Source organism: Argiope bruennichi, chromosome 3 (genome assembly GCF_947563725.1).
Source record: "Argiope bruennichi chromosome 3, qqArgBrue1.1, whole genome shotgun sequence".
NCBI classification, from domain to species: Eukaryota; Metazoa; Arthropoda; class Arachnida; order Araneae; family Araneidae; genus Argiope; species Argiope bruennichi.
In genome coordinates this window covers 112,051,590-112,068,297 of record NC_079153.1, presented here as the reverse complement: position 1 = coordinate 112,068,297, position 16,708 = coordinate 112,051,590, and the positions used below count along the sequence as shown (strand labels likewise).

Here is a 16,708-nt window from a genome sequence, read left to right as displayed (position 1 = left end):
TTTTTATTTTTTATTTAATTAATACAAAAATAACCATTTTAATTTATAGAATAAAAATATAATTTAAATTAATTAATTAAATATGTATATTATACAAATATTAAATTAAAAATAAATACTGTGCACTTTATGAAACACTTTTACAATTATTTATTTAATGGATGTTAATGCGCTCATTGTAATTTATAAATTTGTGATGTAAATTCATCAAAATTTTGCTTTAGTTTGTAACATGTCATATTCTAAGTTCAAATTATTTAAAACATTTTACTTGGAATGTCTTAAAGGGGACAAAATTTTTTTAGTTAAAAATTTTAATAAAAGTAGAACACATTTTTAGACCCTTTGGGTTCAATAATGTCCCTTTTATTGCATTTCTTTGGAGGAAATGGCCTGTTCGAGATCAACGTACAAAATTAGAAGAATGAGTTTTTTAATATGATCTTTAACAGACCAATCATAAATTTTATTAAATTTTCAACAAAATTGATCATTTATGAGTGTTTTTCAAAATATACACTCGTTTCAATTCATTGAAACGAAATAAACCATATCGGGGGAAATAAACCATAACCATATCGAAAAATGTGAAATGATGAAAATAAACCATATCGGGGGAATTATAATAAAGTAAGGTAATAATTTAATGTTCGTGATTATCTTAACAAATTTTTAAATACAAATTTGGGATAGACAATAAAGTCACATTATTTTATTAGTTTTACAACTTACGTTTGCGTTTTGTGTTTCAGTAAATGGTTGATGTTTCATTGCAGCAGTAGAACTTATTGTTGAGAATTTTGCAGAAGTATTTTGAAAAAAAAATTCGAAAATTTAGAAAAACAACTAAATTGGTGTTATTAAAATAACAATTTTTAAAAAGTTTAAAATGGTGAAAAGTCAATTTTTGCAACAATATTTTCCATATAATATATTATATATTATTATATGGAGTTACCACGGAAAAATGCGAAAATCTTGTTTAATTTTAAATTAATTAAAATTTCGAAGTCTTTTACAGCTGTACATTCCTTCTCTAAAAAGAATAAAGCAACAAAATTTGATCTCTCTCTCTCTTTCTTACATACATATGCACGCACACTCACCACTTACCCTTATTAATACAGATAGAGATACGGGCAAAAAATTGTCAAAACAAGAGACATATTTATATGTGCATACTTATTACTCCATATATCTTTTCTATTAACATACAAAAAATAACAGATACAACTTTTCATGTGAACAACTAAATCAAATAATAGAGCGTATTGGAAAGGCATAAATATTAATTAAAAATTATTAACTTTTTAACTTCATGATAATCATCTAAGTTTGGCATCGGCTAATTAGATTAATGCTTTCGAAAAATTACTTTTTTATTCTCGACGTTTATCGCATTTAGATAAAAATTCGACAATATATAGACTAAATTTTACATTTTTTTTTGTTAAATAGTTTTCAAATTTCAACATTTTTATCTAAATGTTAAAATAAAGAGAAAACAAAATCTCAAAGATATATCTTAAAAATAGAAATTTGGCGGATGAAGAAAAATATTATTATTTTTTTCTTTATTTGTTGGAATATGAGTTCTAGATAGTCATTTTTAATGCCCGCAATTAGCTTATTTGCATATTTTCTTCATTAGCAGTTAATTTAGAAACTACACACGTAGCGATAATGATAGGTGAATAAAATATTTTATAGAAAGATAAAAGATTTCCATAATGTTAAAAAAATGTTTGATTTCACCACAGATTAATTCCTTGGGAATAAGATATTTTTTTGTATTACTGGTACAATTTGTCAACAATTATTATTTCATACAAAGGAAAAATATTTGCTGTTACAACGCACGTACTTCCACCTTAAAGAAAAAAGTATGCAGATTTTTTTTTTATTCTTTCATTCCTTTTATGGCTTGATTTGAAATATATATTTAACAGTAATTGAAATAGGAAACATTTTTATGCGAAATAAACAGTTTCTAACCCAAGTGGGTTCTTCTGTGCACCAACCCGTTTCATTCCCATCAGGACAATCTATTGATGATGTAGCTGTTTCTTCCATGTTCTAACAAATAGGTTTGTTAAATTTTATTCAAATCAATCAAAGATAGGATCTATTGCATGAAAACAAAAAAGATCAGAAGTCCGGATTTGAAGAAACACTCTCGAAATTCCGAATTCAAATTAAAAGACATTGATGGTCCAAATATTTAAACCATAAATAAATGACACATTATAGAAAATAATCAAATGTAATTAAATATTTAAAAATTTAGTTTTTGAAGAATTCTCCTTCCCAAATTTTATTATACATAGAATAGAATAGGATCGATCTAATACGAATTGCTTAAAAATTGCAAAATAATTAAAAATGATTAATGTTTTAAATCTCTTTATGCTTAAAAATACTTTATTGCTATAATTAATGTTTCATTTTTTATTTTACATTTTGAAAATGTAAGGTATTTAAGAATTTTGTAAGAAATTTAAAACATTTCTATTTTCTTGAACATATATGCTAGAGAAAGAATCCTGAAAAAAGATTAAAAAATTAGATCTAGTTTTCTAATCGTTTTTTTTTTTTTTGCTTCTACTTTATGCTTGTCTTTAGAAGTTTTATTTTTAGAAATTTAGTTTAAGAATGACTTATTTTTCTACCTTATTTTCATTAGAAGAGGAAATAATTTGTGGTCACCGATAGTTTGAAACAGAATTTACGCCTACTGCCCAAATAAATTTTAAAACATAATATAAGAGAGACACCCACTCAGGAATTTCATACTCAAATTAATGAAAAAATATTAAGGACTCGACCAAAGACATCTTTCTTTCTTTTTTAATAAAATTGATTAATATTCAATTTTGTAAAAAAGTAATTATTTAGTTAATTTTTTTAGAATTTCTAAAGACAAAATATACTCGAGTCATCTAGTTTTCTAATCTTTTTGTAAATTCTTTCTGCTGCATAAGTTAATAAATTTAAACTGAACACAAACTTCGCTGGCTTGTCATATTTAAATGTTTTCCAGATAAGGACTGATATTTTTTTTAAATAGAGACAAAGCCAATTCAATTTACTGTCATAACAATAAGTAACAACTGTGATAGTCATTTGCATTAGTTTTGTAGAGGATTCATGTGTGAGGTCATGATTTTTTTCTTGTACCCAAATTTCACCGATTGATAGCGTTCGAGGAACAAAAATTTCCAATCACTGAAAAATATTGGAAATAACCAGACAATGGTTTCGAAATGTTCACCCTCTACAACAATATGCCAGCATACTGTGGCGAAATTCATAAAGAATTTAAAGAACTGTTTCTCATGTGGATAATTGAATTGCTGATTATTTGAGGATTTGCACCAACTCCACTCGTCGTAGAAATTTCTTTGATGTATTGTATTTTTTACGTGGCCACATAAGAAGAAATCGCTTAGATTAATACCCAGTGAATACGTTGGCCTATTGATTCTCTTACTGATGAAGGACGGGCAGTACTATGCAATAATGTAATAATCAAAATATTTCTTCAGGGCAGTGCAAACGTGTCCATCCTATAAAGCTACGTAGTACCTTGTTCTTACAAAATATTCGAAGGAAATAATTGAAGGAATGGTTGATGGCCACTAATTCATCCTAGATTTTAACATGCCGATTTGACATAACAATGCTAGATACAGCTGCTCATACTGGAATTTTTTTATAAAGAAATATTCTATGAGCATTATGTTCTCTAACAATCTTCTAATGACTTATGATTTTTACAGATGAAGCGCCATTCTAATAATCATTTTTGGAAACCTAATCTTTGAAAATAGATTACTATTATAACTATTGAGTAGTTAGTAGTCTTCAGGACAGTGCAAACATGTCCAACTTATAAGGTTACGCAGCACCTTCTGCTTACAAAATATTCGAAGGAAATAATTAAAGAAATGGTTAATGACCACTAATTCATACTAGATTTTAAATACCGATTTGATTTAACAATCATAGATACAACTGCTCATATTGGAATTTTTTACATAAAGAGTGATGCAATATTATTTTATGTACATTATGTCTTCCAACAATCTTGTTCTCCATTAGCTAATGGTTTTTACAGCTGAAGTGCCATTCCAAAAATCGTTTTTAGAAATCCAAACTTCAGAAGTAGATTACAATTACAACTAATGAATAGTTAAATAAAAGAAAATTAACTCAGGACAAATTATCATAAATAATTGAAGAGTATTTCATCTTTAATGAAGGAAAGAGAAAGAATGTATTTTGTTGGTATGAAATGTAATTCCTTTATTCAAATGGAAAAAATTACTTTTCGGATTATTTTAATGTGAAAAACATGAGTCATATTTTCCCTTTTCATCACCTAATTTAAACACAATGAATTTTTATTGTGATATATAATAGCAATATTAAACCATTTAGTAGGTCAGTTATTACTCTTTTGTAAAAACACATAGTTAAAGGCGTAGACAAATTAAAGAAATCTAGCGCGAAAATTTCGGTTGAATTTCCTGATACGAGTTTACCGTTTTGTGTGAGCTACAAGAAGAAGCAACAGAAATTTTATACAATTTCTTATTTTTAATTTCTTTTCCTGAATGAAATATGGCCGTCTTCATTAAATATTAAATATATTTTGAATAGGTAAGAAAATCGAAACATTTAAGGAAAATGAAGAAGGAAATGGATCATTATAAAAATGAAGCACAAGTTTTGATTAACTAGAGGCTTAACTAGAGATCCTGATTTTGAAATAATTTAGTAATTTTAATCCAGTTACTTTTTGACATTTTATTTTAAGAATCTAAACAGGAAATAAGACTCATTTCTTGTTTATATTCCCATAGTAGAGAATTTGTTTTAATTATACTACTTTTGGTTGTTAAGTTTAGAAGAAAGGATCTATTAGTATAATTAGGTTTAGCAAAATATGTTATATGCAATATTAATGAAATATGATTAAGGTCCGACTTTCAATCTAAGCATGACTTTCAGGAAATTATTATATTTAGTATAAAACAAGTATCCTATCCCAACTTTACGACAAAAAAATAATAAGCGATGAAATAAGGACTTTAAAAAAAATTATATTTACTAATTCACTGGGTATTAAGTTCATCAATCAGTATAATTACAATTTTTTTTTTTTTTTTTGCATTCTTAATGGAACATGCTATGAATTTTAAATTCCAATGAAGCTATTTTAATCTCTATGAATTACTTAATTTTACTTCAGAATAATTCTAAGAATCTTTTCGGAATTATAGTAAGTAGCTGTATATGAAAAAGTGAATATATTTTAAATGTCAGTACGGCGATTTTAATATAAATAAATTTTTAATACATTTCATTACAAAATATATTCCAATAATCCTTTCAAATTAATATAAATTTATTTTTAAAAAGCATTTAATGTGTAATGTTTAAGAAACATGCCTTAATTGAAGAGAAAATTCTATCTATATATCAAAATAAAAATTTCATACATATAACTTTATATTTTTTACACTTTAACTTTTATATCATTTGAAAGGATACGGCATATTAAATGAAATAAATTTATAGATAGATTTCAATATAATATTCAAAAGGACCAATATTAGCTTAAAAATGTTAAAAATTTCAAGCAGTTTCAGATATTTTCCATACCTCTCTTTCTGATAAAATATAGATAGAAATTTTGATAGAAAATAATAATTTTCATAGCAACTTTCGAAGATTAAATGCTTAATTTCAGAACTAAAAAAACCTCATTAGATCTAAATCTAAAATATTTTATAATATCTTAAAATAAAGGATAAACCCTTCATATTCCAATCACAGTGTACGATTAATTAAAACCGTATCAGCATCATCGTGGATTCACCTATTTAATATATCTTTAGGAATAAGTTTTATAGAAAAATAGCTCGCATTTAAACGAAATCATAAGCTAATTTGGGAACATATTTTTTGGAAATTTGATGTAAATACATATTCAAGATCGTAGAAAGATTATTATTTCACCAGTCTTAATTGATTTCAAGATGATAAATCTTTTACTCGATAATAGAAGGTTATCACGTTCGCATTTCCTGAGTGAATAATTAAAAGAGATGTAGGAAGAATGTTAATTAACTTGGTCGTCGATAGCCAACCAATATTACTAAGGCAATAGTCACATGACTGAGATATAGGCATTTTCCAGCCGCTAATTTTCCTAATTTATTTCCGGAAGAGTTTATGGAGTCTCAATAATTACCACCTGATGGTTTTGGCATAATATTTTTAACCAGTGAATCCATCTACATATTTAATATGAAAAATGAAAATAATAATTGGGTTATTGAAGTCTTGGAGCATGAGATAAATGAAAAAAAAATTTGGTTCATTGCTTCATGCGTTTTAGAAACTAAAAAATTTTGATATTAAATGATTCAGCCCTGATTAAGGGATATATTATGAAACGAATTAAATAGTATCTCATAAAGAATTATCTCTTTTTATAATTTTTAATTCATAAAATGAATTCAGAATTACAAAATATCTTACGTGAACTAAGAAATATCTAAAAAACTGAATGAGAAATATCTAATAAAGTGATAAAAAAAGATTAATATCTAATAAAACGAATAAGAAGCTATAAAACATCTCATAAAGGGAAGAAAGAGATATAAAATATCTCATAAAATGAATTATGAGCTGTCTTAGAAAGTGAAGTAAAAAAATGTCTCTGAAGGGGAATAAAAAGATATAAAATATCTCACAAGATGAAGTAAGAAAGTACAAAAATAAAAAAGATATAAAATATCCCACAAGGGGAAGTAGGAACTATTTATGAAAGGAAATAAAATCAAACAGCAATAGATTAATTCCGAAAAACAGAATTTCACAATTCGAAAATGGAATTCTTTTTTTTTTTCATGATATTTTTGTAGAATTTGAAGTTGAATGAGTAAAAAAAAAAATGTATAATTTGAAGTGGGTGCTTAATTGCATAATTTCGTTAAAAAAAGAATTTCATCTAAATTATAAACAAAACATTAGAACAATATCTCAATATAAAATATACAGACAATATTCGATACTATGTTCATATCATAACCACACTCATTTCCAAAAATCATTTCTGTTATTTTTAAAATTTATATAACAAATTAATCCGAAACTCTAATTAAATTTATTATGTTTGATAAATAAGAAAAAAAAATTATGATTGTAAAAATTATGAAAAAAAAATACATTCTTAAAAATATGAGCCTGAAAGTTTTTAAAAATTTTATCTCTAAGCGCATAAAACAAATTCTATATCTAATGTTTCATACATTGAATATATGAATGGTATTGCACTTTTTTCATTTCCTTCATAGATTTATCAAAGCAATCATACGGTTGAATCGAAAAACGGTTGAGCTGAACATCTTTCCAATTCATATATTTAACTTTTTCCGCAATTAATTTCATGTTAAGATTAAATCCACATTGAGATTGCATTTTCCCACTCATGCCATTCTATTACTTTGAAACTCAAACTACCACAGAATCTGAATTGAGAATTCGAGGAAATTAATAATGTTTGACAAAAAACTGTAATTTAAATTCAAATTTGAGTTTTTTGAAAAAATACATTTCGTTTATTGTATATATATAACATATAATGTATCTAGTTTTTTTTATTATTTTAATGAATAAGTACTAGATTTTAATAATTTTTGTATGTTTTTTTCTAATTTTACTAGAGCAATAAACATCATAATCAAAAATTGCTCATTTGAAAGTCTTTTAAGTTCTTACTTTTCCTCTTTTAAACAATTCATTTCACTTTCCGCTGAAAACTCTCATTGTGACCACACTTTTCCGCCCGATTCCTTTAATTTCATCAATTTTTGAGCTTAAAACCACAGTGGTTATCCCGCATTTAAAGTTACTTCCAAAACTGACAGGTGTGTGATGGAAAGAGAAGGGATGGGGAACAACGGTCCATCCTGGTTGTTCCGTATTTCTGGGAAGAAACCACCTTGCGGGCTGGGTGCGGCCGAGCGGAACAATTATTGATAACCCATTGATTAAGAGCGCACGAGGCGGTGGCTGACCCGTCCACAAAAATAAGAGCTTGAAGGTGGATAAAAAAAAGCAAAAGAAAAATGCTTGTGGAAACTGTATACCACTGACTTGGCTTTGATTTTTTAATTTTTATTTGGTTAGTTAGGGTGGTGGTTTGTCGAATGGATTCATTTAAATAAATACGTTGTTGATTTGTTGTTTATTGTGTTATTTGGAGCAGTGGGTATATAAAGACTTACCGTTGCCGTCACTTTCACACTCAGTTTTCGAGCACTGTTTGCATTGTGATATCAAGCGTAGTTCGGGAATTATTCCAGCCATGATCGCTAAGGTACGTTTGGGATTTTCGAACGGATATCTCTGATATATGCAGCTTCGATGCAAGATATTCTAAGCAGAAACTTTTCTAAGAAATTTTAGTTATTTTTTGATTTTATCGTCTACAGAAATTTCAATTTTCATTAGCAGAGATTTTGAGATTTTATCTCTGCTCGCTAAGTTACTCAAAAGGATTTAAGCTTAAAACGATTAGTTTTTGAATAATTTTTTTCACCTAGCCTTTTTTGTTAATGTTTGCAATAATTAATCTGATTTCATTGATATCTCCGCAAATTTAAAGAATTAATCAAAAGATATTTTTATTAAGTCAAATCTCAAGTCAAGAGAAGTTAAATCCAATCCTGAGTTTCAAGAAATTAAGAATAACTATTGTATCAAAATTTGAGACAAAAGCTTCGCACATAAATATTTTAAATGGATTTTTATGATAATTTGCGGAAACTTAATAAAAATATAAAATTTGAATTTTCTTAAGATATTAAATCTTTTCTCACAAAATCTCCTTAAAATCTTGTTCCAAACTAAAATTTAACGATTTTCAGGTAAATAATTGTAATAAATGTAGTAAATAAAAAAAAATACAGTGAACATAGAATTTTTCTCATCTAAATATTAAAATCAAAATTGTTTAATTTAATTTAATTTATTAAGTGTTAATCATTTGTTGGCGCCTTTATAGTTAGATAAGCAAAATTTACAGAAATTAGATAAACGCGAAAAATATTTCGATATAATTAACTGTATATATATTTATTAAAAGTAAAATCATATCAAATTTTGGCAACCAGCTCTATTTAGACATAATAACTAGACAATAAATCGGTAATATTTTTCTGAATATTAAGCAAATTTACAAAGGGATTATACTAAATCTAATAAAAACGTTTTTCAACTGTAGATAAAGTATGTAATGTTATAATTTTTGCTTACAATAATAATTTTTTGATCTTGGATGTACAGGTTCTTCTCGTCGCAGCTCTTGCTGCTGTATCCCTCGCCCAACATTATGGAGCCCCAGCTCCTTCCTATGGTGGACCAGCTTATGAAGAGCATTACCCAGTGAGTGAACTTCTCTTTATTCTTTATTACTTGCCTGGATTTTAACTGAGGAATAATTAGAAGCCAATATGATATATTTGGAAAATTATATAGAAATCATTGAACATTCTCACAGAGAAGAAAAATATTTAATAAAATTTGATTAAATACATTACGTAAATAATAAAATTTGATTAAATATCACATGGTTTGCTTTCTTAATATTGATTACTGCAAATTTGTAAATAGCAGTATGAATAATTAGTTAAATTTCTGTCCATAAAGTTCATACCTTAAACAAAAGTTAATAGCTTCTGAAAACAAAAGAAAAAAACTCTGTAGGAGTTCTCTCTTAATACTCAAGGAAACTTTTCATATGTAAAATATCCATTAGTATAATTTACAAAAAAGAATTTTTAATATTGTATTTTATTAGTCTTGAATAGTTTATTGGCCGAATTCGAACACCAAAAATGCAAAGCTTGTAGAAGATTCACAGAAATTAAGCATTTGCGCTTTTTTTTGGAAATATTTGAAAAAAAATTTTTAATTTATAAATTTGCCTTTTTTTGATTTATTGTAAAAATATATAATCCTTTATTTTAAAAAAATAGAATATGATATAAAATAATGTTGATTTTAAGTTAATAAGATCTAAATGAAGTATCCTAAAATTAAAGTATACTTTCTTTAAAAATGATGATAAATCATTTTTTGGATGAATACAACTCTTTTATAATCTCTTTCAGCCCCAGCCTTATGAATTCGGATATGAGACCAACGATGACTACGGAACCACCACCTTCCGAAAGGAATCTGGAGATGGTCACGGACGAGTTCAAGGCAGCTACGGATACAAGGTAAGGTGACCCTTTTCCTCGAAGAGTCAAACATCGGTTGTCTTAAAGCATGGTATTCTATTTTTTGATTTGCAGTCTCGTAACTTTTAATTTTCTTTCGCCAGGATGACAAAGGTATCGAACGAGTTGTAGAATACGTCGCTGACGAACACGGATACCGAGCTGAAATCAAGACCAACGAGCCAGGAACCGAAAGCCAGAACCCCGCTGATGTCATCCTCCACGCCAACCCCATCGTCGTCGATGAGCCCCGACACTATGCCGCCCCTGCACCCGCCTACTCTGCTCCCCGACCCCACTACCAGGCTCCCAGCTACGCCGCCCCTGCACCTGCCTACCCCAGATACTAAACAAATATAATTCTACTCTCACTCTCACTCTAAACTTTCTCTGTAAGTTCATTTCATTTTGCGATAAATTATTTAATTGAACTGTTTCCCAGACAGAGTTTTACTAAGACACAATTTGTTAGAATTGTATTCAGTAAAAATTATATCAGACAACATACAGTTATCTTCGAAATATCTTTATAAAAATCATCAAACATATTGGAATTGCGTCTTGTAAGAATTTTCTTAAGACCTCTCACTGACATGAATCTAACGTAAGATGAATTTAAAGCAGCTACCACTAAGAATTATTATAGAACTTTAAATTTTCTGTTCTTTATGCATTTTTTGTCTTATTTTTTCAATTATTTAATCAACAATTTTTTGAGTAGAATTTTATTTCCTCGTCTTTGAAGTCAAAATTTCCCTACCTAACCAAAATTGTTCGAAAACTTGAAAAATTGCTTCTTAAAAGTTCATAATAATCAAAATACCAAAATTAATGAAAAATAGGAATCGGAATTATCAAATTTGTAACAACTGTGTAAATTCTATTCTCATAGAATTCTATTCTTTTTATTACTTATAATCTCTGCGAAACTTCTGTTCATTGGAACTTTCACACTCTCTTCAGTAAAATCTGATCTAGCTTTTGTTGAAATTGAATCATATTTTTCATTAGTTGCGTTAAATTGGCCGAAGTTATATTAAATTACATACCTTGTGCAGATTAGAACTAGAAATGAGACTATGTAAAATTGAAAAAAAAAAAGCATTCTCTTGTAATATTTATGAAATTTTTCTTTTCCTTTCAAATCAAATTTTAAATAAACAAAATATTTATATTAAAATATAATGCAATTAAACAATTGTAACAGTCTATTACTATCAAAAATACTGAAATAATCAAAATTTCGAAATTCTAACCTAACAAAAAAATTAATGAAAAATCGGTTACGAAATTCCAATTTGATAGGTACAGAACAAATAAAGCTAAATAAAAGGGTATAAAAAGAATGGAAGAATACAATTTTCTCCTGATTATAGCTGTATAATTTATAAGTGGGAATTCAATGAAAAATTTAGTATAGAAAAAATCAGAAGTGAACCTTAAGACATAGTAATAAAGAAGGAAAAAAATTGAAAATGTTAAAAAGAAACTACAGTAATTAAATAAAATTTACATAAAATATCATTGCCTTTTGATTTAAAACTAGAATCAGAAGTGTTAAATCGGCAAGGTGTTCAATTTTTGCATTCTAAATAATAAATTAATAAAAATTTAAGCTTTGATTTCTGAAAAAGAAAGTGTTAGAGCTCTTAAACTTAAAATTATATGAAAAATATGATAGTAATTAATTTTCAAATGTTCTTTTAATGCTTATATTGGATATTTATATATTTTTCTTGCTTACAATTTTCACGGCTAAAAGAGTTTTGATACTACAAAACTAAATTAATTTTTTTAAAATTTTACAGAAATAAATTATTTTTGAAAGAGTTGAATGAATCTTGAATATATTTTCGAATATTCAAATATATTTTTATTTGAAAGGTTCTTAATAAGCAATTAGTTGAGTAATTAATAACAAATAAATTTAAATCAAGCATAAAAATATAGAAAAATGGAGTCAAATAAGAAAAGAGGGTTCAATAAAATTTGTTGAATAATATTTAATTTATTTGTCCATGTGAATTCTCAAATTCGAAGCTTATTTACTGGATATTGCAAGAAATTATAAATCGAATACAGCAATACGTCTGTTAGCTTATTTAAATATCATTCATTGCAAAATAATATTAACTTATATTTACTCATCAATTTTATGCATTTAGCTGAAGAAAACAAAGCTATCTAATATGGTTTAAAATATCATATTTACTCATGAGTATTCCTTTCTCTTACAGATTTCTTCAGTGACATGGTCTCTTCCGATTTCTGATATTTCCACTGCCTGACTGTAGTCTCCAAAGAAGCAATAGCAAAGCTTGCAGTCTCTTTTCAAACATATGTACCTGTGTCTCTTTCACGAGACCCTTCTCCCTTACCTGTTGTGTATAGAGCTTCCTCCAACAAGCTGTCTGTTCATATTCAAATCCTCTGTTTGCTTGTTATTTAATTTGTTATATTTATTGAGTGTTTGTTGTAGATTTAGCATTTGTTATGTTTGAGCAGGAATAAATTTTTTTTTCACTGAGAATTTATTTGTTCATTTTGAGTTTAAATTGAGTTAAAGGATCGAAAGTTTGAAATGCTTGTCGTAACAAAATTTGAATTAGTTACCGAATTAAAACTACATTTTGTTATGTCTAAACTATTAATGAAATGATTTAATTCTACCGCTTCTGCTAATTAATTGAATGTAGTGTTAGATTTTGTTTCTTTAGCAGCTCAGCTTATTTAAAACACTGAATAGATAAAAATAAATTTCCATTTTGTTAGCCTAAAATGGAGGAATTTTAACACTTACCTTGTGCAGTTCATCTCCACTATCGCATCTATAAGCTTTGACATTTTATTTACTTATAGATCCGGATTATCAATATGTTGGCCCTTTTTTTTAAGGATTGTCATAGATGCAACTTAATTTAACTTGCCAAATGAAAATTCAGATTCTTAAGTTGAAGTCCCATTTATTTTAAAAGTTGCTGCACAACGAAGAGTCATCAAGAACTCAAGCAAGAATATAATTCGTTTGTTAGAGTTCTTTTTTTATTTAAAAATGTTGCCAACAAACTTAACCTAAAAATATATAAAATGTAAGAAAAATAAATATTTTAATAATTATGTGAAATATAGCACGTGCTGCAATTCAAAAATTACAAATTTATATTTTATTTCTGATTAAAGACATTCAACGCAAACCGTCAATGGTGGATTGATTAAAAGTTAAGCTAAGTTATTTGAAACATTTGGAAAAAATCATTTAGAAAACGAAAAAGAAGTTATTCCTTTTTTATTTGCATAGTCATCTTTCTTTGAAAATAATATTTTGCTGCCAAAATGAGCAAAAAAAAAAAAAAAAAAAAAAAAAAAAAGAGATAAAATTGTTATAGATAATTGATTTTAAGAAAAACGATCTGAATTAATTCCACTAGGAACAAGACAAATATAAATTGATTCTCAAAGAACTGTAACAGATGCTAAATATATTATTGTCATTAATTAAAAAAATATTTTAAATATTATATTTATGTATTTTCAAGATTTGTTGCTTTTGAAAATGTACTTTCATTATTTCTGGGATGACCTTCCAGACATGTATAGTTACATTTATAAACAACTTGCATAGCTATTATTTTTAAGATTCTCTATTTATAAAATGCTGCTTCAAATTATTTCATTCGTATTTTGATGTTCCTAATGATTTCAGAGGAATGTATTTCAGATCAATGCGGATTTTAAAAAATTCCTAATCAAACGGAATGATGATTTAAAAAAGATGGTCTCTGGAATTAAAAAAAAGTGAGAAAAAAAACATATTTTCTTTAATTGATACAACTTAATTATTAAAATGCTTTATGATACGGGCTATATATTTTTTAACAAATATATTTTTTAATAGTTTGAAATTGAGGTATTAGCCCTTATGAGGAAATGCGGATAAGTATTTAAGGATTTAAATTTGGATGCACTTATATAATTAAGAACCAATTACAAAATTATCTTAAAACCAAAAAAAAAAAAAAAAATCAAACACAACATTTCTCCAAAATAAGTCATAGTGTTAGGAAGCCTTTCATAGAATTAAATTGAACTGGGCGAACTTAACACAATAAACTACAACTACCCACACTTCAATACAATTTTTAATAGTGAATCCGAAATTCATAAAACTGTGATCCATTCCTATGATGAGACTTTGAATTGTTCTACATCTATTTTTTTTTGTATCTCTTTTATTTTTTTAAATATTTTTTGCAACGTTTTTTATTGGTACAAAAGGAATTCTAAAGTTTATTTAATTAGATTAAAAATTATTGCCTTTAAATTCCCTTGTCATGTTAAAAATTTCAATTAATAAAAAAATTAAATAAGATTTTCTGTGATAAAATCCTAAAATAATATAGCACAAAAAATATTTCTTACACCACAAAAAAATTTCAAAAAATTAGCTTTTTAGCTGTCTAAATTTTATTTCTACACAATTCGTCACTCTAATTTTAATAGATTTTTTTTCAAAATTACTCTTATACACAATATAACAACGGCAACATTGTAATGTTTCGAAGTTCCATGGCACAAACACATTATAACAAGCGCATCCGCATCATAATTTGTAATAGGAATTTGTAATTTGTAGATTTGAGGAAAGAATTAAATTAAATTGAGATAGTTTAGACGAACGCATAAAGCTATAACGTCGGGATTCATAGACTTTTTTCATCAAATTTAATATTAAAATAATATAAAAACTATTTATGGTGAAAGAATGGATTTAATGGAATAATGTTGAAGGATGGGTTTACCGGAATTATGTTCCTTACTATTAAAGACTGAATTCACCAATTTTAAATATTTTTAAGATTGAAAAATATTCAGAAATTTCTCGCGTTTAGCAAATTATAGCTGTCTAGATTCGAAGCAGGAATAATTTTGAATGAATTTCAATACTCCAGATTGGAAATGTAACAAAATGTTTTTTTTTTTGAAAAATAGCAATAAACAAGAATATCTGTTACTGAAACGCATTAGAATTCTTTAAAATATTAAAATAAAAGTTTAAAATCATTTGAGTGACATTTATATCAAGAACATCTATTGATTTAATTTATTTTCATGTTTTAAATTAATGAAAAATTAATTTTTATAATGTTTTATTCATTAAAACTTTTTTTATATATTTCTGTATTTGTGAACAAAATTTGAAGAACTGCTATAACGAATATTAATAAATTATAGAAGTAATCAACTGACAATCGTTTTTAAAAATCTCTTGATTCAAATCTTTTTCTAATTTTAATTAAAAACATTTCAGACTATAAAAACCTTTTGCATATTATATATTCACATAGAAATATTTTTTTCATTTAAAATATTAAACATGTATCTATTTTACACCAGAACAAAGTCAGCTATATCAGCTAGTGTTTACATATCTTTTATCATGAATCTTATTCGCAAGAATATCAATAACTTCAATACTGTTCAGCTGCAATGGTGTTCGGTTTGTGGTTTATTCTTAATAAATGCTTTTTGCGCCTGTTATTATCATGCTGCATTAGTAAGTAAGCCACAAATAAGATATATTTTTCTTGACGTTTTTATATTCAATATTGATAATACTTTTAAATGTACAAATATTTCCGTATTTAACTCGAATAATTTTAAACTTAACATTGCAGAAATAGTCGGCAGGTGGCGTTGTAAGCTCATTGTCCTAGAGCTACTAAAGCCGGCAAGTATATACTTTGGAGAATGAGAATATGAACCTAGGAGCGATTTCTTTGTAATTTTAATTATATAAAAATTAAGTGAAATTTGGCCATTTTATATGATAGTTACAAAAATATTACAAAATAAAAATAATTTTTAAGCGGTCCTAAAATTACAAAAAAAAAAAAAAATCATTTTTTTTCAGTGATATTTGTTTTTTGCCACTTAAATATTTCCTATATTAAATTAATTAAAAATATTTTCTAAAGAATGTATTCTATTAGAAGGAATTCTGAAAGAATATTAAATCTAACACAAATTATAAAACACAAGAATTCTAAGAGAATATCTAAGCTATTGATAAAAGTCACTATTAAAACTGCAAATGTTTTTTTATTTTTATTTTACGTCCCAAATTACTATCGATATTAATACGAAAATAATTAAACTTTCAAAACAGTGAAATTGAATTCCTGAGCGTAACATAGATCATGATTATCAAAGCAGATTTAGAGAAAGTAAGAAATATACTTACTTAATTCTGAGAAAAAGTAAAAGTTTAAAATTTATATTTAAAATATACTATTAAAATGAAGAAAAATGCCTCATTTTATAATATTTTAGGTTAAAAATTAGGTAAAATTTTAGAAATAGCAGAGTTATCCACTTTATACGAATTTTAAAAGAGGTAACAGAAAATAAGG

At 26.3% G+C, this 16,708-nt stretch overlaps 1 protein-coding gene across 1 annotated transcript; it reads left to right on the top strand.

Annotated features, from left to right (window-relative positions):
* The first annotated feature begins 8,329 nt into the window (after positions 1 to 8,329).
* On the top strand, positions 8,330 to 12,842 carry LOC129963836 (cuticle protein 10.9-like). The gene is made up of 5 exons (XM_056078413.1): positions 8,330 to 8,392; positions 9,361 to 9,459; positions 10,188 to 10,298; positions 10,403 to 10,690; positions 12,536 to 12,842. Exons 1-4 carry the CDS (start codon positions 8,381 to 8,383, stop codon positions 10,646 to 10,648), a joined length of 468 nt encoding a protein of 155 aa, XP_055934388.1. The 5' UTR covers positions 8,330 to 8,380; the 3' UTR covers positions 10,649 to 10,690; positions 12,536 to 12,842.
* Positions 12,843 to 16,708: the final 3,866 nt, after the last annotated feature.

Coding starts and splice junctions, on each gene's coding strand:
- LOC129963836 (XM_056078413.1), top strand. Junction 9,460..10,187: donor CTTATGAAGAGCATTACCCA/GTGAGTGAACTT, acceptor AATCTCTTTCAG/CCCCAGCCTTATGAATTCGG. Junction 10,299..10,402: donor AAGGCAGCTACGGATACAAG/GTAAGGTGACCC, acceptor TTCTTTCGCCAG/GATGACAAAGGTATCGAACG.